General features: G+C 43.7%; 1 protein-coding gene across 3 annotated transcripts in view; it reads left to right on the top strand.

Annotated features, from left to right (window-relative positions):
* Positions 1 to 20,981, top strand: part of GNB1 (G protein subunit beta 1) — a 46,498-nt gene extending 25,517 nt beyond the window's left edge. For all 3 annotated transcript variants that reach the window (XM_075279636.1, XM_075279634.1, XM_075279635.1), the window contains exons 2-11: positions 119 to 219; positions 4,548 to 4,586; positions 4,699 to 4,805; positions 5,825 to 5,888; positions 10,725 to 10,887; positions 11,484 to 11,550; positions 12,551 to 12,752; positions 13,860 to 14,076; positions 15,834 to 15,945; positions 18,194 to 20,981. In XM_075279636.1, the coding sequence (XP_075135737.1) occupies positions 163 to 219; positions 4,548 to 4,586; positions 4,699 to 4,805; positions 5,825 to 5,888; positions 10,725 to 10,887; positions 11,484 to 11,550; positions 12,551 to 12,752; positions 13,860 to 14,076; positions 15,834 to 15,940 (1,023 nt within the window). In that variant the 5' untranslated portion in view covers positions 119 to 162 and the 3' untranslated portion in view covers positions 15,941 to 15,945; positions 18,194 to 20,981. The remainder of the gene's footprint in view (positions 1 to 118; positions 220 to 4,547; positions 4,587 to 4,698; positions 4,806 to 5,824; positions 5,889 to 10,724; positions 10,888 to 11,483; positions 11,551 to 12,550; positions 12,753 to 13,859; positions 14,077 to 15,833; positions 15,946 to 18,193) is intronic.
* Positions 20,982 to 26,424: the final 5,443 nt, after the last annotated feature.

Raw genomic sequence — 26,424 nt, 5'->3', positions numbered from 1 at the left:
GCAAGTGAGAAAGGTTAATGTTTTTGGTGGTGGATTTATCCATGTCCATGTTTCTCCCGTAAGTCCAAGACACCGAAATAAAGCTGAAGACTAATTCCTGTTGTTTCTCTCTATACAGAACTGAGTGTCGGTGGTAGAGAAGCTTCATCTTAGAGAAGAACCATGAGTGAACTTGATCAGCTACGCCAGGAGGCCGAGCAACTCAAGAACCAAATCAGAGTGAGTAAAGAAATGCGTTGTATGGACTTCGCTAGAGTCTCGTTTTTTTCTTATTTTCTGGTTGTCTCCAGCCCGGCTCCTCCGGGGTCCTCTTCCTCAATCATATTACGTTACTCAATCTTGGACGGTCTTAACTGCTCGTTGCACTTATCAGGTTACGTTTCCTGATGTAATTGTAGGTTTTTTTTTACTTTTCCGTTCTTTTGTCGATCTGTCGAAGTAGCTCTTCAAGGAGTTGCGAGGTTATAGCCGAACTTCTTACAAAGTAAATAAAATCCATCCTTCATCCGAGGCGCCTGTTTTGGCTGCAGCCAGTTATACGCGGTGGATTTTTTTTTTTTTCTCCTCGCAGACTGCGTGGCAGCACAAAGATAAATGTTATACTTTTTGTTTTGGTTCGTTGCATGCCTTAAATGAGTGAGATTTCTTATCGGCGTTGTAATGAGTCACATCTGGAAAAGCACAGGATGGTTACATCTAATACCCAAACTATTTGGTATGTGATATCTTTTTGCCCTCCCTCACATGGGACATAGTTGCAGCAGTTTGCTGTCTTGAACTTACCCGCAGCTAACCGTCCCTACGTACCCGTGGCAGCCAAAAAAAAAAAAAAAAAAAATCTATTTTGGTTTGGGCTGTTTTGCTGCTCACTAGATGGACCTTAACAAAAAAACAACAAAAAAAAGTTGAGGTAACATGGTGGCTTGGTGGTTAGTATTGCAGCTTTGCAGCGCTGGAGTCCTGGGTTCGACTCCGGCCAGGAACATCTGCAAGGAGTTTGTATGTTCTCGCTGTGTTTGCGTGGATTTCCTCCCATTCTATAAAAGACATACTGATAGGAAAAAAATGTACATTGTGATCCCTATATGGGGCTCAACATCTACATTGAGAAAAATAAATAAATTTGTAAAAGTATAAAGGTGAAAAATGATAAAAACATGGAAGTAACTCCCTCAACTAAAAACTATAAACTTTATTGAATTTGCCAATAAAATGTAAGCGCTCTCCACATTAACCTACATGACATCACCAGATGGACCATGTGATTTTTATTTTTTTATTTAAATTTTTTTTATATTTTTGCTTGTCCCTTCTTTTCCCTCCACGTTGTACATCTACAAGCGTTACTGAGCCCGTCTATAATTTCCAGTAATGCCCTAGTTCCTCACCAGATTAGATGTTTCATAAAAAGTAGAAGATTTCCGAGCCAGGTCCACAGTAATGCATCGTAACGTTCCAGACCTCGCTAATCCCCCCTCCTCGTTACGAGGTCGTACCAAATATTTCTGATGTAAGGCCCCAGTGGCTCCGCCGGTTTGTAAACCAAGATCTATAGAAATAGCAGACGACGACTATAGATGGCCAAATACCTGGCCGGGAATCTGTCACGGGCTGTTTGCTTTATCTCCGTACACATCAGAAAGTGAATGGTCCTCGGCCTTCATTAATTCTCGTCTCTTCTAAACAGTTATTAAAAGCTTGGCTCCAGCCCGCACCAGATTTCCTGGATGTCTTTAGTTAGTATATCCGGTAAAAGGTCTGTTTTGCAGGAGCTGTGACCTGTATTAGTTATGTACATTTTTTTTTCCTCCTCTGCTTAGGGTTTTTTTTGTGTATTGGTTATTTAACAGTCAGATTTGAACCAAAATTTTAGCTTTACCCTTTTGCAAAATGGAGAACTCTTATTTTACATGAATCTTATCATAATGCATTGGATGCAGCATTTGTTCCAGTGTGAGCTATGGCGGATGTGTCTGTTTCTTCCGAATTGCAAAAACTATGGATGGAGTCATGGCTTTGTTGTCATGTTTTTGTTTTTTTAATGTAGATTGTGAGCCCCATATAGGGATCACAATGTACATTTTTTTTTTTCCCTATCAGTATGTCTTTGTAGAATGGGAGGAAATCCACACAAACACTGGGAGAACATACAAACTCCTTGCAGATGTTGTTCCTGGCAGGATTCAAACCCAGGACTGCAAGGCTGCAGTGCTAACCACTGAGCCACCGTGTTTCCCCAACTTATTGTCATGTTGATCCAGAAGAAAGCAAAAAAAAGTAAACCCCCTGAAAAAAAAAATTAAAAATTAAATCATTGGCTCATATACAATTTTCCTTTCTATAATTTTTAATGATTTATGATCAGGTGCTAAGGCCAAGTTCACATCTGCATTGGAGACTCTGCCGGCAGAGAGAAGTCCAGAGGATTTTTCTCTCCGCTGGTTTTAATTCTGAAACGGCAGACAAATGGTGGACCTAAATATCATCAGTGGGGTCCTCCAGTGTTCATCTATGTCAATTGTGACCCTAGCCGAACTCCTGCCTTTGGGTCTCACTGCCAGAGACCTGCAAAGAGAGCAGCTACGTCAGTGAGTGTTCAGATTACACTTTATTCATGTCCTCCTGGTTTGAGGGCTGCTACCAGCTACTGTGGCAATGTTTTGGACAGCTCATCAAATATCGAGTTTAACAGTCCTGCGAAACCTTGAAGTACACTGTCCAAAATGTAGGAGTGTGGAGACAGAAGGCCAAACCACCGACTCCTTTATATTTCCACAGCCCAACTCCTTCATAAATATCCGACAGCCGCGATCGGTCAGTCAGTAAAGATCCTCTAACTTATTTAAATATGTAACAAACTAATTATACAATATTAATTTGCCGAATTTGGTATTTTTTTTGCAATCCCATGCAAAATTGGTTCCAACTCAACAGCCCGGCCCACCATGTTTACAGCAGTTAGTACCAACGTCCACGGAATCGGAGGATGTGCCTTTCTCCATTGCACTTGACATAATTGTAGAAGATAAGTAAACTCTTGAAAGTTTAGCTTTTTCTGGTGTCATTAATATTGTAAATGTCAGCGTTTCCTTGTTTCTTGCTAGCTGATATCTGTACACCACTTGTAACTGGAACTGATGGATCGTGCAGGCAAACCGAGATGAGGGGGCGTTTTATACTTGGAACAGTGATTCTGGTGTCATATGAAAGGGGAGCGCTTTCATTTGACACACAGATCAGCGTTCAACCCATATTATCAGCCGTTGAACAGACATGATTGGGATATTTTTATGTAGCTGCTTTCCGCCGGCCATATTCGTGGCCATAATCCAGGTAGAGCTGCAGTCTTGGTGCCACGTAAAAGCTGACTCCTCTTTCATGACATCACGGTTGTATGTCCTGATATAGAAATGGCTTCCCTGCCCAATACCTTATCCTGTCTCCCTGTACTCCAGTGTACACATTTTCGGCAGTACAGTATTTCACACAAAGGAGCCAAAATTTGTTAGTGCGTTACAATATTAATGCCAGAAAATCAAAACCTGTTCCACAGTTTAGTGAAGCTGTAACAACAACCACCGATCAGTAAGATGCCTTTGAATAAGGGGGTAAGGTGGTCTAAATGGAATACCCCTTTAAGTCTTTACACAAGTGATGTCCAAATTTACACCAGCTTTTAAATTTGTTTTAAAAACAAAAAATGTTGAAAATCCTGCCTGATGTGTTCTAGGCTTTGGAGTCCAGTGGGCCGATCCTACCGAGTGATTGACAGTATTCTGTATGACAGTTGGACTAGGCCCGCCCACTGGACTCCTAGGCCCTCCCACTGGACTCCTAGGCCCTCCCACTGGACTCCTAGGCCCTCCCACTGGACTCCTAGGCCCAGAAAAGGCTCTGCTCCTCCTACCATATTACTTGTGGCCTGAAGATCACTTTTTTTTTTTCATCTGACAGGTTCTTTGTATTCTCCACATGTGTAGGCTGCTGCTTGGTGAAAGGAATGGTTTATATGATATAGTCGTACTGTTATAGGGATGTTCATAACAAGGATTCTGTGACATGAATGTGAATTTCTAGCTTCCATGGGTCCGCAGTGCCATAGTGATAGCCTGTACGTGTATGAGGGCGGATGGTGCGAAATAAATACCGCCATATCAGAACAGGCATAAAACTCATGTAGCACAATATCATTATACACTGCTTTATACCAGTATTTTATTTATTTATATATATATGTATATGTATGTATATATATATATATATATATATATATATATATATATATATATATATATATATATACATACACACGGCATGTGTGTATATATATATATATATATATATATATATATATATATGTGTGTGTGTGTTTATATTTTTTTTTTTTACTATTACGGTTTCCGGAGACTGCAATGGTAGCAACTATAAAGTATCTGAATGTAACAGGGCACCCGAGGTAGAATGAGGATATGACCGTGCAATAACTTGTCTGGGCTTTTCTCCCGGTTCTTTACATAACACAATTTTTTCTTTCTTTGCCCTCTCAGGATGCCAGGAAAGCATGTGCAGATGCCACTCTGGCTCAGGTGAGACCTCACTTTACGTTTCCTAAGCGCTCTGACTCGCTCCTCTCTATTTTTCTTGTTCTTAAATATGTAACTAATCCAATACTTTCTATTTTTCTTACCCCTAATTTAGATCACAGCCAATATTGATCCAGTAGGTCGAATTCAGATGCGCACTAGGCGTACCTTGAGGGGCCACCTTGCGAAAATCTATGCTATGCACTGGGGCACAGATTCCAGGTAGGTAACTGAAGAGAGGGGACGGTATAGCTTGTACTAAATGTGTATCTGCAGGTCCATGAGAAAATGGCATGGAAGATATTCATGTGACCTTTACGTACAGGAATAAGACTTGCCTGAGTGTTGCCTGCATGCTCACAGACCCATGATAAAACACACGCCTGTGTATGGGGCAGTATAATGGGTCAGTGTGCCAGCCATTAAAAGTATGGTTGTGTATGGGGGCTTAGAGTTAGACCACATGGCCTGAATGGCTAGCCAACACTGATAGGTGGGAGTCCACTGTATGTGGAAACAGTGTTAGAATCAATCAGCAGAGAGAAAAGTCCTGCACGGAAGACTCTTCTCTCCACTGGTTTCCGTATAAAACCTGGCGGACCCCAGTATGGTCTTCGTTGGTAACCGCTTTCTAAGCAGTCAGGGCCCTCCATCTTTCGGGTCTTCATGCGGACCCGAACGCGAGCGTGAATCTAACGTTACCCTCATACCGTGAGTTTTTCAATCGATTTTGAGTCCCGGGTGATCACCAGGCTCGGATGGCTTCTCTATGGCAGTGGTGACCGGATCCATGTAGTTTGATGTTAGTAGGGCCTTCTATATGGGATTTGCTTGTCTACTTATGTCCATTAGCCCTTTGTTCCTTTTTATTCTTCTTTACGTTTTCCATATGTAACAGTGCTGAGAAATGGGAATAACTTTGCCAGGTTTTGTTGATTTTGTGCTTTGCCTGTCGGTCACTTCAGACGGAGGGTAGGGGGCAGCACTCTCCTCATAAACTGTATGGCCGCTGTATACCTTCAGTATTGGAACGGCAGATGTGTTTTAGCCAGAGCCTTCGAGATCTCATAACTAAAGAGTTCTCCTACGATTATATTATACTTTCCTCCTTCTACGTCTTTTCTTTCCGGACAGATTCTTGTATAATCTTCGTGCTGTGTAAGGAGATCGTACTAGTCCCGCAGTGCTGCTTGTACGTCTTGGCTAATGTTCTCGTGTTTTTGTCTTTTGTTTCCCTGCAGGCTGCTAGTTAGTGCCTCCCAGGATGGCAAGCTTATCATCTGGGACAGCTACACCACAAACAAGGTGCGTGACTCCTCTGGAGCTGTACAAGTGTATAGGAACAGCACAAATCTCTTGTAAGCTGACAGATCCCCATCCAGGGCTGCCGGGTCTGTAGGTTGTGGATGTAGTGGTGTGCAGGTTAATAGGGACTTCTCATTCATTTCCATAACATGTTCCCTTTTAGTTTTCTTCTACCCTCCACTTTACCCTTGAGTAAATTTTATTAAAAACCCGCCCACAGTGACAGAATAGTGTGCAAGTACATCACAAGGTCTCTTGGTTTAGGCCGTACACACAGTATTCTTAGTCCCCACTTGACAATCACATGCAACCAGAGGGAATATTTTCCATCCATGCAGTTATAGCCTTTACTTGGAATAATACTAATTTTTATTATGGCCCCATCACACAATTCCCCTAACACCCCTTTCGCTTTTTCCGGTACAATGGCGCTCCTGGACTCCCAGCCCTAGTCACTTGTACGGAGCTGCACAGTAACTGGGAGCAAATGGAAATAAATAGCCCTGCAGCCTCCTCATTCACCCAATTGGTGATAATGGGGAAGGGGTGGGGGGTCACGCAGGTTTGACACTCACCAGTCATAAAGTAATGGCGTATCCTAGTGCGTCGTCATCACTTTAAGATGTAAAGGCGTCTTTAAATGTCCAACCTCCTAGAGCAATGGCTAGGGGAGCCTTTCTGCAGCATGTGGATTGCTATAGCTCCCATGTAGTGCAGTAATCTTCAGTAAGCGCCCCCTAGTGTCTGCTGCAGGTAAAAAATACAACCTAATTAACCGTCAAGTTTATGATGGTGATTTAGAGTCCATGACCTTAAACTCAGGTCAGCAAGGATCCTGCTCACCCAGCTTTACTGTGGTGTGAAGGGGCGGCAGCGTTCACATGGGCACTGCAGCATAGAATGGGCCAACCTGCATCAGGTCATGTGACCAAGGAATGTGATGTCGCCTAGCCCCTGAAGCTGCCCCTTCAAACAGGGGTCCTGGGGTGCCAGACCTCTCCCCAATTTTTTTTGATTGACCTATATGCTGAAGATAGGTCATCAACATCCTGGAAGTGATTAGAGCTACCTTCATATGTTAGTCCAGGCAATATTTCACCATCCTTCTCCACAATACTATGTGTAGTCACACATCCCTATGTCCAACTGAGGAAGGGGCTAGTATAAAGCTTCTATCCTTCCCCTTTAAATTGTGCATGCTATACATTGAGTTTATATTGAGGGCTGTAGTGTTGAGCTCACTTCTGATGTCATATACAGCCTTCTGGCAGGCGACTAGAGGACCTGGCTTACATCAGCTCTTCCTGCAGCAGCGCTCATGATTTATAGTGGAGGGATACAGGAAACAAATGGTGTGGTAAAGTAAACCTGCGCTGTATAAACTCTGCTGTGCGAGGCTCTGTCCTCCCAGAGCCACCAGTATACCTCAACTGATCACCGTATATATGTGATAGTGATCTCGAGCTCCATTTACATACATAGCTGTAGCTGTAGAATTGTGTGTGTGTGTGTGTGTGTGTGTGTGTGTGTGTATATATATATATATATATATATATATATATATATATGTATACACACACACACACACACACTGTATATATGTGTGCACCTTTGCACAATAGTGATTTCTAAAGAAGCTGTTAGAGAAGATGTCTTGGGCTGTAATCTGAAGCCTCCCTTGACTTCTTGTCTAATGTAGTATTTCTAGATTAGCAACTTTTCTTCCCTTCCTGGCATGAGTGGTTGGGTTACTCGATGTTAGAGTTCCTGACCTCTTTCATTTGCGGTTTGCAGCTTCTTCCTGTCTCAGTCAACACTTTTGAGCTCTCAGGAGCTGCCTGCAGAGGGTTGTGTTTCATGCTTGGCATCCTGCAGGTTTACAAGTAGATCATGGCAAGGAGACGTTGCAATAAATAAAATAGCGACTCTTTAGCGTCTCTGATTTAAAGTGAATTTCCACCTTTTATAAAGTAGTATGGGTTATCTATCATTATGGCTCCAAATCCCCTGCTTTCCAGAGGTAGTGGTGCCGGCAGGGTGCTTCATTTCCCACTAGAGACAGCATGTTGTGATATTCAATGTGATCTCTAAACAGTCTGCAGCAAGCGCTATAGCTCCCTCTAATGGTGGCTTAGGTCGCCAGCATGTCTTTTTGCAACAGAACTTAGCTGGGGGTCCACCTGCGTTATCCTCCAGAGAACAGGGAGCAGATAGTCCCGCTGAACCTTGCCTGTGAATGAAGTGCCGGTGCACTTACACTGCAGCCCACCCTGCACTTCAGTTTCTTGCAGTCCCATAAACGTGAAAGTGTGCCGGCACTTTGTTCTCAGGTAGGATTCAAGGGGACTATCTGTCCTCTAGAGGATAAAGTGGTTGGACCCCCAGCAACCTGATCTCCTGTAAATTGGAGAATTGTCTGGAGTGGCACAACCACAGATTCGCAGGTAGGATGAAGGGACTGTGTGTTCCCTGTTCTTCTGATCACTCGGGGTCCATGCAGTCGGGCATCCAGCGGTCTAACACTTATGCCCGGTCCTTTAATTAGGTGGATAAGTATCTGTATTGGCACAACCCCTATAAGAGGGGTGACAACTGGTTGGCTTCGTATACACTACCAGTAAAAGTAGAATGGATGACGCATGGGTTGATGTTTGTCACCGATCCAATACACTGGTAAGAATGGACAGGTACAGGACCTTCTCCATATTTTGCAGCTTTTTTTTTTTTTTATGGCCCAGACACGGGTGCGTGTGCGGGGCCATAGAAAGGAATGGGTCCCTGTATTCAGAATTAGACTTGTGATTGTGGATAATATATGGCATCAAGTATGATCATGTGCATGAGACCTTAAAGAGCCAGTAGATAACACAGGACAGCATCTCCCCCCTCCCCAAGTAGCTTCTTGTGAGACCCTGCAGTGCTGATGCATTTGGAGCCGTGTATTTCGGTACTATGCGGCTGTATTCCTAGAAAAACCTGTACAGGGTTCATAATATCCGTGTCCTTGGTTGTACGGGCCGAGTGCGTGCTCCAGATATCTTTACACAACCTGTTTATTACTGCAGAGGAAGGAGGGTTCAAAAGCCAAATGTGCCGAGACTCAACAGTGGGGGTGGGGAATATGCAGCACTCTATTCATGTCTATTGCCCTCATCTTGCACATTCACCTTATTCATACAGGGGGCCGTTGGATTGGGTTCCTTTTAGGGCTAGTTCACATGGGCCAAAAGGGTCAACATTTTGACGTGGATTCTGTGTCAAAATCCTGCTAAAAAAAAAAAAAATTCCTCCCATTGAAATCAATGGGAGCCGGTTATTCCCCTTTTCTGCGAGCAGTGTGGTACCGCTTGCGGAAAAAAAAGTAGCGAGCTGCCCTTTCTTCAGGCGGATTCTGCGGCTGATTCAGCCCCGGCGTCCGCTTCGTGAAACCTTCCTCCTGACTAGGCACATTCATTTGGGCCTAATCCAGAGCAGAAAGCCGCGACGGAATGTGCACACGTGGAACCCCCCGTGTGAACTATCCCTTACATCAGCAGCCGGTTCACAGAATTGTTACTCATAGGGCCGATGTTTACACCATAACCAGCGTTGTCTGTACTGTGAGCAGGTTTGTGTGCATATTATACATGTGTGTATTATGTACCTGCGATGTTAATAATTGCTATGGATGAGCACACCATCACATTGGGTCCGGATGGGAATCCATTCGCTGTGTATACGTTTGCATCCTCTATACACTGTATACACATAGTATGGGGGGGTGGCGGTATCTGGAGAGTCCGGTTTACTTATGGATGAGTATTAGAGTATTGCACACGCCCGGGCAGGCTGCGGCTTCCTACTGTAGGAACAACAAGGACACGACTGCTGAGATTTTAGATACCCATAATAGACACTTTGCCAAGAAGTTTTCTTACAGGTGTATTGTATCCAGGGAACCACAATGCAGAGCGTGGCCGCCTGCCCAGGAGGGAGTAATGTGCAAAGGGAAAGGTCTCTCAGGTGTGTTGTGGGTTCCTTGTCTTAAAGAGAACTTCACCGGTTCTTATGAGCAGGTGGATTAGTGTCCTAAATAGATCTATTGTAACCCGTCTGTGCCTGCAGTGTAAACACACTTTAGTTCTTACCCAGTGTCGGTACTCCCAGCATCGGAGTGGTTACTTAGTGAAGCTCGAGTATACACCTCGGCTACAGTGCACATGCACCAGAGATCGCGCAGATGTGCAGGAGTAAGGTCTGGTGCGAGCAGTATACACAGGATACAGTAGGGCTATAGGGACACTAAACCGACAGCAGATAAGGACATTTGGGGGATTTGGTGGCACAACTACACCCCATGGGTTCCCATTAAATGTTTTATTTTTGTCACGTGTTATGTAATGCATTGCACACAAAAGCTCTGCTGTTTTCCATTGGGGGAAAAGTTTCCTCACCTCATATAACCTCTTTAAAGTGAACCTGCCAGGTGACTTTTAGCTGCACCTTCTGAGAGCGGGATAAGATGGAGGGAGAGAAGCTGATTTATTTCTTATGATTTGGAGCAGGATGTCAGAGTAAGTCTTGACAAGACTCCTAGGAAGGAGAGCGAGTCCTGATTTCCCTGCCCACACAGTGATTGACATATGGGCGGAGTCATCGGGACCCTCACCGTATGACCTGGGAGTCCTGACAGAATTTACTCCATCTCACTTATCTCACATAAAGCATCAGAAATACCCCATGGGCTTAGTTTTAGGCAGGTCCCAATGATGGCGCGACTATGAATACAGGGACCTAAAAAAAATTAAAAAATTCTCACGTGGCATACTTTTAATATTGTTTGTCTTTATATTGTAGGTTCATGCAATTCCCTTGCGTTCTTCTTGGGTTATGACATGCGCTTATGCTCCCTCTGGAAACTACGTGGCTTGCGGTGGTCTTGATAACATTTGTTCAATTTACAACCTGAAAACCCGTGAAGGAAATGTGAGAGTGAGCCGCGAGTTGGCCGGTCACACAGGTGAGCGTCGCCCCTACCAGCTTTATTTCTATAGACGTATAGAATTTAAGGGATACTTTAGCAAGTTCCAATGTCACGGAGCAGGATAGAGACTTCTCTATATTTATTGGAACAAAGCATCGGAAGCCCCCCTTGACACTGTCATGTGCATGGGGCCTGAGCTGAGATTGGTGATAGTTTGCATGAAAGCCCATTATGTGTGTACTCAATCCCAGGTTGCTGCTCCTCTTCTGTTTAGGCAGCCTGTAAATTAAATTGATCCATCCAGGTTAAATCTACCAAGAAACCGAACTACAGGATAGCTTGGTGACACTGCGACCACCGAGACTTCCATTGCTCACAAGAAACTTGCGCCCCCATTTGATTGTAGTGATGGTTGCACGTTCCCGCTGCTGCTTCATTCAGACTCTGGGACGTCCAGACATGGCGAAGCGTCTTATTGTGCGGCCTTGCTCCGTCCACTAGACTGTGAATGGAGCAGCAGTGCAGGTGCATGGACCACCGCTCCATACAAACAAGGGAGGGGTCCTATATAAGATATAGTAGTTTTACTCAAGTTAAGAACTGTTGTATTAACCGTTTCTGTGTCTCTTTAGGGTATCTGTCCTGCTGTCGTTTTCTGGATGATAACCAAATAATTACCAGCTCTGGAGATACCACTTGGTAAGTATATGTCTGGGGGTTAGTTGGAGGTCTTGAAGCTACGTCATGCTTGAAGGTTGCTATGCAGAGGAAGAAATAGGATTCTTCTTCCTTTAAATCGGACCTGGGCAATGTCCGGCCCGCGGGCTACATCCGTCCCTCTGACTATTTCTATGCGGCCAGCACAGCTAGTGGAAGTTTTTTCAAGGACCTGTGATGATGTCATCACAGCCTATCACCAGGATAGGCTATGACTTGTTAGTGGGAGGAGCCACACGGGACTGTGTGCTTACTGCAAGCTGCCGGCAATGGAGGCTGCTGGATGATAAAGAGAGAAGAGACAGCATGTGTGAGCAAGAGGGGGGAACTAGGGGCAGATGTAGGGGGGCAGTTACCCTGAATGCACATGGAGGGGGGGTCATTAAACTAGGGGGGAAGATTGAGGGTGATATTAAACTGGGGCAGCTGGAGGAGGATATTAAATGATGGAGGTAGCTGGAGGGGGCATGTCTGCCTCTAGTTGCCACCAGTTTAATGTCCCCCTCCAGCTGCCCCAGTTTAATGTCCCCTCTAGTTTCTGCTAGGTTATACTGGGGCACCAGGAGAGGGATTTAATACTGTGGGACATTTGGAGGGAAACGTTATAATGTGGGGGTGTATAATGTACAGGTGACTGTAGGAGGACTTTACTTTGTGGGGCACATGGAAAAATGATTGAGAATGGGCGGAGTCAGCAGAGAAGTGGGTGGAGCTAAATTTGCCGCAGCACACATGGCCCTCTATTACCGTTGCTATTTCTCATGTGGCCCCATGGGAAAATTAATTGCCCACCCCTGCTTTAAACTCTTCCCAGATATTGATGTGAGACCAGTATTCAGGACTTCTGTTTGTCTCGCTGTGCGGCTCTTGTGTGTATTTCCCAGCCTATATGCGAGTCCATAGCTCCTTGTACAAAGGCGGAGGTCCATAAATATAGTGTAATAAATATAGTGTAATACGTCTCCTATTCTCTTGTGTGCAGCGCTCTTTGGGACATTGAAACTGGCCAGCAGACAACCACCTTTACTGGACACACCGGGGATGTAATGAGCCTGTCCCTTGCTCCAGATTCCAGGTGCTTTGTGTCTGGGGCCTGCGATGCCTCAGCCAAACTTTGGGATATCCGAGAAGGCATGTGCCGACAGACCTTCACCGGCCATGAGTCTGACATCAATGCTATCTGTGTAAGTATTCTGAGTAGATTTTTCATGAAGTAGCCATTCTCTGTAGCATCTTCTCTTATAACTCTGTATTGTACCATTCGTCTGTCATTCCTTCTGGAAGCTTACCATTCACTTAGAGGAGCAGTCTGACTGTAATAAGGAGGCTGAAGGAGGCATGAACATAAGAAACTGGATTTATTAAGACTATCCCATTTTTGCCGAGTAAACTTAAGTGTTGCAATTGCCTGACTTAGTCACTACTGTAATTGTTCTTATTCATGTAGCGGAAAGATATGCAAAATCCTTGTTGGCGGAAAATAGAAAACTTGGCCTAGCGCCACCTTTTGGAAGATAACGTGATCTGAGGTTTCAGCCCTATTTAAATATCTCTTCCAAAGGAAAGTTTTAGGGTTATTGTCCTTATAAATGCAAAGAAAGTAGGGCACTGGTCGAGTAGGTGAGAAGCCAAGGATGTGGGTTAGAAAGGGTACGGTCTGCTTTGCGAGACTTTTCAGTATGCGGTGTCTCACTGAAAGACAGTCTGCTTAGGCCCCATGCGCACAACCAAGCATTAAGTGCAGGGCGCAGTGCACTCAGATGACTCTCCCATGATGCACACATCTCCATGGCCGCTTCCTATCCTTTCTGGTGCCATAACACACCAGGGACCAGCACTATAATCTGTCATTGGAACAAAATGGATCGGCCCCACCGGAAGCACATTCTGTATGGTGCATGGGAGGACCCCTTCTGATCCCAGTGCAGCACATCCATGTCTACACTGAGAGATGTACTGATACTATATTAGGCTGCATCCTAACATTGTAGTGCAGGCGTCTGTATACCTGTATAACTGAGCAAGCCTTGATCACTGCATGTGGTTGGGCTTCATCTGCATGCGCTGGACCAAGTAGCTGGTGACGTTATCATAGGAATGCTTATTTCTAATAATTGTCCTAATATTCCTTCACGCTTGACAATCTTAAAATGCACCAGATATATTACAGTGGCTTATGCTCAGGTTCTGTAGCTGTAAGTTGATTACAATACTAGGATTTTTTGCTATTGTTTTAATTTTTCTAATAATAATATATATTCTATATTATAATATATATATTCTTTTTTCAGTTCTTCCCCAATGGCAATGCTTTTGCCACTGGCTCAGATGATGCCACATGCAGGCTTTTTGACCTTCGTGCAGACCAGGAGCTGATGGTTTACTCTCATGACAATATCATCTGTGGCATCACCTCCGTAGCATTCTCAAAGAGCGGACGCCTCCTCTTAGCCGGTTATGACGATTTCAATTGCAATGTCTGGGACACGCTTAAGGCTGACAGAGCAGGTATGACTCTATAGTTCATCTCTTTATTCCTCCAGGCCTCGATGCCTTTCTCTGTCCTCAACCCCTGTCCATAATGGAGGGACCTGGCCTCATGCAGCGTATTTGCTGGCCTGTTACAAATGTGCAATCTCAGAAATGTCCCCATTTACCTAAGGGGTCCGCTTTTATCAGCCATAACCAGAGGTCTCTGGCAGACGCTTATCTTGGTGTTCCTATTGACCGTATGCACACTCGGCTACATGTATGTTGGGGGTGGTTTGGTAAGAATAGTTAGTCAAGCACTTGTTCAGTGGTCTAAGGCATATGGCCTCCTTTTAGTAAGGGATGCTCCCTAGAACCACCGCTACAGGGAGAGAGTTATTTGTCCACTTGCTTTCTTCTCTACCAGTAAATTCATGGCTTTTGCACTGTTAGCCACAGTCATGGCTCTTCCAACTATTGCCGTTTAAAGGGGTTGGGTGGAGATGCAAAACTTTTTACAGTACAGTCACTGTGTAGGTCATGGTCTCCGTGGTCAGCCACCCCTGCCACTGCTATGGCTCCCTATGAAATGCCGTCTCTACTCTACTCCAGCGGCAAGTCCATCGGGTAGAACTGAGTCAGTCATGTGACTGCGCCGGAGCATTAGTAGGAGCGGCAGAGGAGTTAGACTTGTCTGACAGCAGCTTTACCCACTAACAAGTGCTCTCTTGGCTGTGTGTAGTGCGGGGATCCACAGGTATAACTGAACACTAGTACCGGGGTGCACAACATACATCTCTGGCACCCCCTACATTTAGGACTTCTCTCTGTTTCATAGTCCCCTTCAGAGAGGGAATAAGATCTTTATCAATGTTGTGCTCTGCATTGTAATATTTGGGGGATATAAAATGCTTGGCTGTTTCCATAACACTTGAGAACCTCAATATAGAAAGCCCATCTAATACATGCTCACCTCAGTGTATTCTGGAGTAACAAATCTGGTAGCAGGAGACCCCCATCCCCCCCACCTTCATTGGATAAGTGTAGTTCTGATGTCAGATATTATAGTATATACCATCAATGTGTGATCAGAATAGGCATTACATTTTAATGCGACGCCATGTAGCAGTATTTCACAGGTTGTGCATCCCCTCATCTAATGCATATTGGGTAGCGTAGATCCTCTCTTGGTGACTAAATTGTGACCGCACTTCTTCTTTAGGATGATGGAATTTTACAATCCCACCACCCCATTTACAGATCGGCTTTAGCCTATACATCATGTATGCGTATTATGATTATTGCCCTGATAATCTCTGAGATTGCGATAGATCTAACAAGATGTGATCCCCACCGATCAGTGTATGTCTCATGGAGATCTGGCGTGGCTTATTGCTCTTCCAGTATAGCGGTGTTATATAGGCCTAGAATATCGTGTAAAAGAGGATTGTTTGGTGAAGAGTAAGGTTGGGCGGCGGATTTAGTGCTGTGTGTGTAGCCGCTTCTCTAGTAGGTGAGCGAGTCCCAGAAGACCCTCCAGTATACGATTCCTTCCTCTATAGGTGGAGGTGGAGTCCATAATGGCTGCTGGTTTGCCTACGTCAATGTGGTCTGGAATAGCTTCCAGCAGTTTGACCAGCTGTTAGTGCGGCAGGCTTTCTGATGGCATTGTGAATAATTTAGGCCATTGGGGCTACTCATGCATTTCTAATGTCGTCTGCTGCAGAGATCAGCAGACAGTGTGTTAATGTCTTAACCTTGCTGAGCTCACGCGCTTTCCAATGTTTTATTTCAAGGTGTCCTCGCTGGTCATGATAACCGTGTAAGTTGCTTGGGAGTGACAGATGACGGCATGGCAGTGGCAACAGGGTCATGGGACAGCTTCCTCAAGATTTGGAACTAAAGTCTGTGAGTATCAACAAGCGCGTCCTTGGCGGCATCAATCCTCCTGACATGTTTACTTTCCCCTAACAAGTCCGTGCATATGTTTGCTAAACAGGGCCCCGCTTTTTAAACTATTCTGATTCCTGGCAAATGTCCTTTTTGGAGAAAACCCTTCTTTGTCAGCATTTATAAATAGAGATAAGGAGAAGTGCCAACATTTAGAGAATGTTAATCCAAAGCGAGGTTACTTGCAGTTATACAATGAGCGCTCAAACACCAAGCGAAGGCTTAATTCACACTGTGCTGGAGATCCGGCCTCCATAACAAGTCTCTCAGGTATCGCTAACAAGGTCTCGAGTAATGCAAAACTTCAAGGAAAAGTAAAAACCTGTTTTTCAGAACTTAAGATTGTTCTGACTGATTTTATTAAATGTTTAATATAAAAAAAAAAAATTGAACTCCTTACCGATTCTCCGTTTACAGCAGGCTGTCCCCCGGCTGACATCGGCAGTGATCTCATTTGTGGCAAGTGACCACATTGACCAATCACAGGCTTCAGTGGTGAGCGGTGCAGAAGGTGCACGTGACTGCAGTGATTGGTTAGAGCGGTCACCTAGCACAAGCAGCCCGGGGACCTGTAAGCTGGAGACTGGACCTGCTACTGCTGCAGGAAAAGGAGGGGAAAAAAAATCTCCTTTTAATAAAAGGCCCTTTCTGTGGCCCCTATCTTCACTGTCCAGAATTGTCAATGATGCATAGTAATATATTTTTATTTTTTTTCCCACTTTTTTGCCTCCCATCCCAATTTTGCACTGCATTGAAATGAATAAGAAACAGACTTGAGACATTTAGGTTTTTCTGCTTAAATACCCTAAAATATGGAAAAAATGGCCTACACCCTTTATACCTAATCTTGTTATTCATAGTCTAAGATGAGAGAGAGGAAGGTAAATGCATCCAAGAGCCTATGGAAGGGCTACAGGTTCAGTATATGGTGCAGTATATGGCAGGTGCTCTTTGTAGCTCCCATCCTTTGGAGATCCCATTGGTCTGGGCTGTGGGTCTGCTGTTTATGTAACCGCCATGTTCATGGTCTATAAAATCCAAGATCATATAAATGTCATGATGTCAGGTTTCCTAACTTGGATCCTAATGACTTCTTGGAGGGCAATACAAGGGACAAAAGCTCCTTGGAGAATGGTCTCCTATTAGGCCCCATTGACACGGGGCAAGAGGGGGCGGATTTTGGCGCAGAATCCACGTCATAATCTGCCCCCTCACAATGGCAGTCTATGTAGACCGTTCTTTTTTTTTTTTTTTTTTTTTTTTTTTTTTTCTTCCTGCATGTTGCCTCTAGCAGAAAAAAGAAACAAGCTGTCCATCCTTCAGGCAGATTCCATGGCTGAATCAGCCACGGTGTCCTCCTTGTGACAGCACCCTCTGGACTAGACCCATTTATTGGGGCCTAATCCGGATTGGAAAGCGGCAACTGGATGCCATGCACTTCATCGGCAGCCACGATGGAAAATGACACGTGGAATCCCCGTGTGAACTAGGCCTTATGTGCCACTTTTAAGGTTCTAGTCATTAAATGACTGATCCTACATCCACTTGGTGCCGCTAAGACAGAGATTCTGACTTGTCACCATATATCAAATGTAGGTTTCTCTTGTAGTTGCTTTTTATTGAAGAAAAATTCATTTCTAGGGGTTTCTGGGAATGGACTATTGAGGCCCTGTCCTTAGATCACACTGACAGCAGTAGGCCTGACTCTAACTCCAACTCCTTCATAAATGGCTGACAGCCACGGTCAGAAGTAATAAAGATCGTCTCAATTCGTTAAAGGGATTGGTTCCTATAAAAGTAAATATGTAACAAACTATATGTCTAATTATACAATATTTGTATAATATCGTTAAAAATAATCACTTTGAAGCTGAAGTCGGTAATGTTTTTCCAACTCCAGCCAAAATTGGTTGTGACTCCATAGCCCTGAGTGACAGCACTCCCACCGCTCAGCTGTCGCCGTGATCACAGCGGCCTCTACGTCGTGCTTATTGGTCGGTCTACTTGATAGCGATATTGCAAGGCAGTGCGGTTTTATATCATTCACTTAAATGTCAAAGCTGCAATACCGTATTATAATTTTTTTTTTTAAATATATATATATATATATATATATATATATATATATAATATATTATATTATATTAATAAAAAAAAATTCTAATTTTTTTTTTGTAAATCTAAAAGAGTTTTTCTTTCCTCCTAGACACCCAGCGGACTTCTCCATGACTGGAAGAGCATTCCAACCTTCGAAAATTTTAAATCATAGCATATCCGATCCAACCATACTAACGTGGACACCCACTCTCCCTACTCCCATACATCAAAGGGCAGAACCTCTCCTCTCATTTTTTTTGCTGAAAACAAGAGCACAATTATTTGCTATAGGAAGAATTGTTTGTGGTTCTGAAACCGAGAATTGTGCATTCCTTTTGGGACCATTTTTTTCTTTTTTTATTTTGTCTTTGTTTTTTTTTTTGTTTTTTTTTCTTCCCTCCTTCATCCCTTTCGTTCACCTTTTTTTTTCGTCTTGAATAATGATACAAAAACACTATGCGCCGTAAGAGATAACCAAGAAATAGCTATACCGAGCATAAAGTCCATTTCATGATTGTTAATCTGAAGGTTCTAGAGCAGCGAGTCTGGTTTTTCTTTCGTCATTCTCCTTAAGCCGGATGTTAATGTGAGACCTGCAGTACAGGATTGTATAACAGTTAACAGGGTTTCTTTTGTTTTTTGGGGTTTTTTTGTAATTTTTTTTTTTTCGTGCCCCCTCTTTCTGGTCCATTAAGTGAAGGTGGGATGTGATAGACCTGTAAGTCAGGGCCTCTTATAAAAAAAAAAAAGCTGTAAAGTGTCCCTGTATTGTCTATGTGAAATCTGTTGCACAGGTACAGAATCCTCTGAACATTAAAGAGCATATTAGACATCCACGTGCCCTCCATGTAATGGTCCTATGTCAAATCTGTCAACCCTCCCCCGGGTAGGTTGCTCCAGTAATTGAGTTACTTTTGAGCACCAACTGCTTGGGAAATGTTAGTAACCCAATGCCTGGAGTGCCTTCAGAGTCTCGTGTCATCTAAGAGAATTGACCGTCCAATGTCGGGACTCTGCAACAGATGCGACCGGAGTGTTGGAAGGACTCGGTTAACCATGTACAGTTCTTTATACCACCGATGCCAATGAACTGTGTTCTGTTCTATGAATGCATCTACACCACTCCACCTTCTCCTCTCGCACCCCAACACACTATTAGAACTCCTTCAGGGATGGAGAGCATGCAAGATTGCAGAGCAATGTTCAGCTCACCCTTTGCTATTGAGGTTAACCCATAGTACTTGTTTATATATATATATGTATTTTTTTTTTTTTTTTTTTCTGGGTGGGGACAAGATTTATTTCCCTTTTTAGAGCCAAGCTGGCGGCATCTCTAGTCTATTGTAAGCACCTACATCAAGCACCAGTCATGTGGTTTGTTTAGTGTGCTCCTTTTTGAGCAAAGACATGTACTCCTAGATGGGCATCTAGTAGTCTTGTTGGTGCTGTAAGCTGTTGCCAGCAAAAAAAAAATAAAATATTTTTTTTTATTATTATTTTGTCCTTCACAGTTTTAACACATGTCAAATCCTTTATTCACGTGAAAAATAAAAATATTAAAAAAAAAATAAAAAAAAAATATTCCCAAACCATTCAGACCCACGTTCCCTTTTCCGAACACTCGTTCTGTTAACACTGGGGAAGAGATATCGAGACGTACAAGGGTATATTTCATGAACACTACCCTGGTCCCATATACTGATAGATTAGGAGCAGCAGCCGTGGACAGATGTACATGTCTGTACTCTCCGGAGATCACGTCAGATGTGTATGAAATGATGTACAAATTTAATGTTTTTGAAAATAATGATCTTGAACTTTCTAAGTTAAAACTTAAGAAAGCTTTTATTCTTCTGTTGGCGGGGGGGTGGGGGTGTGTTTGCCATAGGGATGGGTTTTCCTCTTAAGATTGCATGCTGTAGAGTTGCTTAATAATGTGCAAATAGAGAGTCCTTAGATGTTTTTCTTTTTTTTTTTTTCGTTTTTTTTTTCCCCCCCAATTTTTTTTCTTTTCTTTTAATTTTAAAAGAAATAACCTGTTTAAAAAGAATGAAATAACTATTGCGGTTGTGCTCATTTTTTTCTTTTTTTTTTTCTTTTTTTTATAAATCACGGCTACTCTCTCTGTATACATTTTCGTGGAAAAAAAATTCAGTGCAAAAAAAAAAAAAAGAGCACTTTGGACGAGTAGCTTAATTTCACTTTTTTTTTTTTTTTTTAACAAATAATAAAAAAAACATCCTGTTCAAACGATTGCATAAAAAAATCAAACGATTTTTTTTTTTTCCAGGAAGGGTTGGGAAATTTGAAATTAAACTTTTACCCCGGTTTAAGTTGATGCTTCTCAGCCTGTTCTTGTAGAAAGAGGATCTTGCATCTGATTTGTTTTGTTCTTCCAAGAACAGCTTTTTTTTTTTTGTTCCCCCCCCCCCCCCCCTCCCTCCCTCCTTCTTACGTCCCTTCCACCCCGTTCTGTTGGAGTCTATTTGTTACTGTAGAGATCTGGACACCAATACACAGGAACTGCACCTCTGTTCCACGGTCTGTGCAGTAAGAAAGTAGCACATTTTTAATTTCATTAGCTTCTTCCTAATTGTATATGATCGATACTCAAACCCTTAGCAGTAGAGGCTTTTTATTTTTTATTTTTTTTTCTCCTCTTTCTGTACAAAAAAAAAAAAGTGCTGTAATTGTGCGTTAGGCCGGGAACTGGCAAGGAAAGATGCCCCGCCCACTTCTTGCATAAATTACTATGTAGAGCTCTCTTGCACCCCCTACTCCCTTTCACCTTTTGTATTTAATTTTAAAGTCAGTGTACTACAAGAACGCTGGATGCAAGATAGATACTATATTAAAATGTACTGTTATTTAAGATGTAATAAAGCAGTTTGACATGAGTTTATTCCTTGTAATGAGTCTCTTATTCTATGGGAACCCCTGGGGGTAAACGGTATGGGGCACCATAGTACCATCCAATATGGATAGGGCATTACCGGGATTGTTTGAGAGTAGAGTATTGTTTGCAGATTTTCCGGCTACATTGCAAATCTACAAAAAAAATTACCAAACCGCAATCCACCTACTTAAGTGTTCGGCCTTTTGCACATGGCCATAATGCAGCTGGATTTTCTGTACCATTATACTGGCCTTTATTTAAAAGGTTAGGTCCCAAATTAATTTTTCACATAGGTTATCAGTGTTGGCATATGGCACCCGGACCCCGTACAGATCAGCTGTTTCAGTGGCCTCTGGGTGCAGGACGCATGTGCAGCATCACTCTTGTTCAAGGGGGCATTCACACTGAGGAAAGTGGATTCAAGCACGATAACTCGTGTAAGAATCAGCGCTGAAAAAAGCCTCCCAATGGGAGCTTTTTTTTTCCCCCATTGATTTCAATGGGTTCCGTGCGGAAAACTGAACCCATTGAAGTCGATGGTCTTTTTTTCAGCGCTGATTCTTACGCGAGTTATTGTGCCAGAATCCGCACCGACTTCCTCCATGTGAATGCCCCCTAATAGGAGCAGCACAGAAGTCCCGTCCATATAATAATGGTTTTGGGACATTGCAGCATCGCTCCTATTCAAGTAATTGCACATGCTCTTGGTCCGCCAGTAGCTGGGACAGGTATAGAATCTGCTCCATAGTTTGCTGTAGTGAACAGCCACAAAATATCACAGGCATGTACGGTAGTGTGGAGGCGGCCTACTAGGGGGTATAAACTTACACTAAAGAGGCACCGGGTTTGTCCTCCAGCATCAGTCACTGTGATAAATCTGGTGTAGTTTTAGTTTCTTCTGTTTTCACTGTCTAAAGATTCCATTTGGCAAATCTGTCCCACTGAATTGACTAGATACCTAGTAATACGGCTACAAAAACCGCACGACCTAAGCCTGAGGCTGTTCTTGGTATTTGCTTACAAAATTTTGGTAAACTGTATTGTTGCAAGTTACCCTAAAAACAATTAAAATAACATACGATCACTGCCTTGAAGGTCTGTTATACCACTCTTAGGCCTTCATCACGTCGGGTTTTTTTGTCCATATTTTTTTTTTTCCATCTGTATTAGTCAACACACAAATGCAATTGTCAAGGTTTTTCCTTGAACACCTCCGCACCCTTGTATTGGGTTTTACCACAAGCCATTGACTTATATTGGCTGGTTTGGTCTGCAGATTTCATACTATAGGACCCGCTCCTTCTCAGACCACTTTCTCTCGCTGAATGTGGAACAAAAGTGGTGCCAGAGGGTGAATGGGTCATTCTCAGGACAAATGGGGGGTGGTCACTGAGCTGGGTGGGAGGGCAAAGATGGCGGTTGTGGGTGTGCTAATAAGACGTGAGATGATGGTAGAGATGGCTTGGATGGACGCTGACTATTATGGGGAGGAGTGTGGCATTTCCAAAAATTGGGTGTGGAGTCGGTATACAGAGAAAAATGGAGGAGAGGATACGGAGCTGAAAAAAGGGAGACCCTCAAGATCAAGGTACAAGTCTGGTTACTGGTTTAACCTACAGAATAAAAAAGTGGGTTTTCGATGACTTGTCTCAGTACAGAGACCAGTACAGGCCACGAGCGTATACAGTTTCTTGCATTCATTCGGACTATACCGGTCGCTCAATAGTTAGACAAAAAGTTGCAGCGTGGCTCGCATCTTAACCACTTCAGTACCGGTCTATTTCCCCTGCTTCAGGACCGGACACATTTTTGGGGACACTTATGGTGTCGCTGGGGGCAGAACTGGTTAAAGGGGTTACCCAAGGACAGGTTAATACGACCTAATACCTGCTCTTCCTGGGATCTATTTTGGCCGCACCTCTGGGGTCATGTAGTTAGAACCTTCACTTGATGTCTAAGCCTGTACTATGGGGATCTACTATGTGTTTGCTGTCCGTGATGCCGCCATTCCTTCCAGTTTCAAATCAAACCCTGCATTGTACCGTATAGCGGGTGTTATACACGCAGAGTTAGGCCAAAGGGAGGAAACAACTAAATGATAAATCCCCACTACTGGGTTCTGTACAACTTGTACAATAATGTGCACAAAATATACATACAATATTTGGTGTGACCTTTGCCCTTTGGAGGCGGAGTCCTGGAAGTGACAGTACGGCCCCCACAGAGCCCTGATTTCAACATCGTCCAGTCTGTCTGGGATAACATAAAGACACAGATGTATTGGAGCAAGCTTATATCCACAGAAGATCTGGGCTTACTTCTCCAAGATGGCGGGAACAACTTCCCTGGTGAATTCCTTCAGAAACTTCTTCTCGGTACTTGCAAAGGTCAAACCAAACATTGATGGGATTTAGCGTTCTCTTTTCTTCATTCAGTTCGGATTTTGGTAATTGATAAAAATAAAGTATTAACCCTTCTGTTTCTGAAGGTATTTTTAATTTGCAGAATTTTTTCCACACCTGCCTAAACAGTTTGCACACTCCTGTATACTGCTGACCTATATTAGGATAGTGCTAGGCGGGAGCCCGACTCCGGCCCTGGATGATCAGCACATCACTGTACATATCAGAGAGGGTTTTGCAGCTCAGCCTTATTCACTTGAATGGGACGAAGCTGCTTCTGTATCGTGTGACTCATGAGGGGGCGGCAACAGGGCTTTTGCAGTGTCGGTCTCTTCAAATAGCTGATTGGTGCGGAATCTGGTTGTCAATCACATATTGATAAGCTAAGAATAATCAATATAAGGCTGCGTTCACACGGGGATTCTGCGTGTCATATTCCGTTGCGGCAGCCGCGACGGGATGCTGGTGCAGTGCATGGCATCCCGTTGCGGCTTTCCGCTCTGGATTAGACCCAAATGAACGGGCCTAGTCCAGAGGGTGCTGTCGCGAGGTGGACACCGCAGCTGATTCAGGGGCCTAAACAATAAGGCTAGGTTCACACTTGCGCTTGGCTCTCTGCTGTTCGGGTCCTGAATAGCGGAGAGCCCGTCTGCTAAAACAGCCATTACAAGCAGATCCCATAGACTATAATGGGGTCTGCTGGGTGTCCGCCATTTTTATACTGAATCCAGCAGAGAGAAAAGTCCTGGATGCAGAACTTTTCTCTCCAGCGGTTTTCAGTGGAGCCTTCTATAAAGACTCGACACAAATGTGAACCTGGCCTAAGTTTCATTAAATCCCTTATTTACATCCTTTATTAGGCTCCTTCTTACTGATTTTTCTCTAGCCCCCATCATTCCTGAGCAATCGGTGCAGTGACTTTTGGTGCCTGACTCGCTAATTAGGATCTCTGTCAATGGGCAGGCAAGTGGCAGAATCACGCCCCTTTGCCTGATACGACCCACTTGACAGTAGAAGCTTAATTATTATATCAATCACCAATTCCTCGGGAACGGTGGGGGCTAGAGAGAAGGATCCAACTGTGCCAGAATTAGTGGAGGGGCTGCTATTAAAGGATGGGAAGAGCTGGAGGTGATGAAAGGTCCTCTAATATGTTTGATAGGGGTGTGTTTTTCCTACCGAAGCCAACATGATCCACGTTTTTCCTTGCAGCAGACCCCCTTGTCTACCCTCAGGTGTTTCCGCCGTAGACCCCTCTGGTAGACTGGCCTCCGCAGCGCGCACACCTTCAGCTCCTCATGTGAAATGCTTATTTCCTGTGCTTCCAGCAGTTTTGCTTCTTAATATAGTTGACTGTTCCTGCTAATAATAACTGCTTTAGTGAGCGTCTCGCAGACCGCTGTGACAGAGACAAGTTGCAGCTGCCCCCTTCTGATGAGGTTCTAAGCCTTGCAAAGGGCAGGCAGCAGCAGGGGCCCAGCCCAGATGAACAGAAAGTCAAGGAAGACAGACAAAGGTTCTGCATGCCATTATTAATGCATGCGACTTGCCCCGCAGCTAGCCATTAGGCTCTTTGTATAGCGCAGATTTATGCCTTGAATGATTGGAACGCTGACTTGTTTGATGCGCTGATTTGCAGCAGTCACTTGGAACATTTCAGTCTGTCCATGTAATGGCAGCGTAAACTAGCTGTATCCCTTTTTTTAAAAAAAAATAAATAAATTATTTTTTAATTTTCCATGCAGGCTTATAGATTTGTTGTAGGTGTCTTAAAATAGAATGTAAACCTTCAGCTCCACACTGCCCCCGGTGGTCTAAAAGGAATGTGACGTGAGAGAGACTTTTTTTTCTTTTACACATACATTTTTTTTTTATTTTTTTTTAATAGAAATTTTCCATGTCAGGCTAAGTTTATGGAGGGCTTTTCTGTCTGCCTCTTTCAGTATAAATACAGCAGACCCCATTATAGTTCATGGGTTACGGGCATCACCACTGTTGTAGTGGTCAGGTTCTCCATTTCTCGGGTTCCCCAGCGGACCCAAAAATGGAGAGCTAGGCACAGACAGCCTCACTATCTTAAAAATACTAAACTCCTGCAGTTTTCACTCTGACCACTAATCCTAATTCTGACACAAACACATTGATCTTTTCAGCAGTTATGTCGTTACATCAAACCGTTTATTACAATGAAAAGTAACAAAGGGTTGTCCAGGTAATACAGTTCTCTCTCTCGAGGCCATAGAAGGTGAAATGTATTCACACACACACACACACACACACACACACACACACACACACACACACACACACACTCTCACTCACCTGTCCACATTGCTACGGTGTCCAAGGCCGCTGTGCATTCCCATGGTGCCCTTGTTTCGTAAGAAGTCCCCACATGTAACCATTAAAGCAAGTCAGAGGTCTAAGGAAAAGGATCCGAAACGTCACAAGTAATGTGGAATGTGCGGGTGATGGATCCCAAATATAGTGAGCCAGACACAAAGTCCTGCATGTCCGACTTTGTGTCCGGTTAAAAAAAAACGGTTTCGCCGCGGAGACCAGAACACGCGCACGGGCAGACACTTTGCAAACCTATTCAAGTTTCCGTCTCCTCTCCAGTTTCTTGGGCAGAAGAAGGAAACCTGCAAAGTAGAGACTGGGCGAAGGTGTGAACCCGCCCTAATTCTCCCCAGGAAAGAAATAAATACGTTTTTTTAGGCCGGGGCCCTACGCAGCGTAAACGCTTCAGTTTGGCTTTGTAGAGAAATATGTGCAGCGGACATTGTGTGATATCCAAAATCGGCACGGTTTTGAAATCACAACATGTCAGTTACAACTACAGAAACGCCGGCGCTATCACTATAGGTATAATGGAGGAAGGAAGTCTGCAGCGCTTTTTGGAAAGTTTGAATGAAAGTTGCGCTGTGAATGGTTGCTATAGATAACAAATACAGTTTTTCTTTTAGACATGATAATAAATCTGCCCCTATGAGTGATCTGTGAAAAACGGACCAAATAGGACGTCGCATTTTTCGCAGGCCG

The sequence above is a fragment of the Leptodactylus fuscus genome, chromosome 6, assembly GCF_031893055.1.
Source record: "Leptodactylus fuscus isolate aLepFus1 chromosome 6, aLepFus1.hap2, whole genome shotgun sequence".
In the NCBI taxonomy this organism is placed as follows: Eukaryota; Metazoa; Chordata; class Amphibia; order Anura; family Leptodactylidae; genus Leptodactylus; species Leptodactylus fuscus.
The sequence above is the reverse complement of the archived record's forward strand: the minus strand, read 5'-3'. Positions and strand labels throughout refer to the sequence as shown.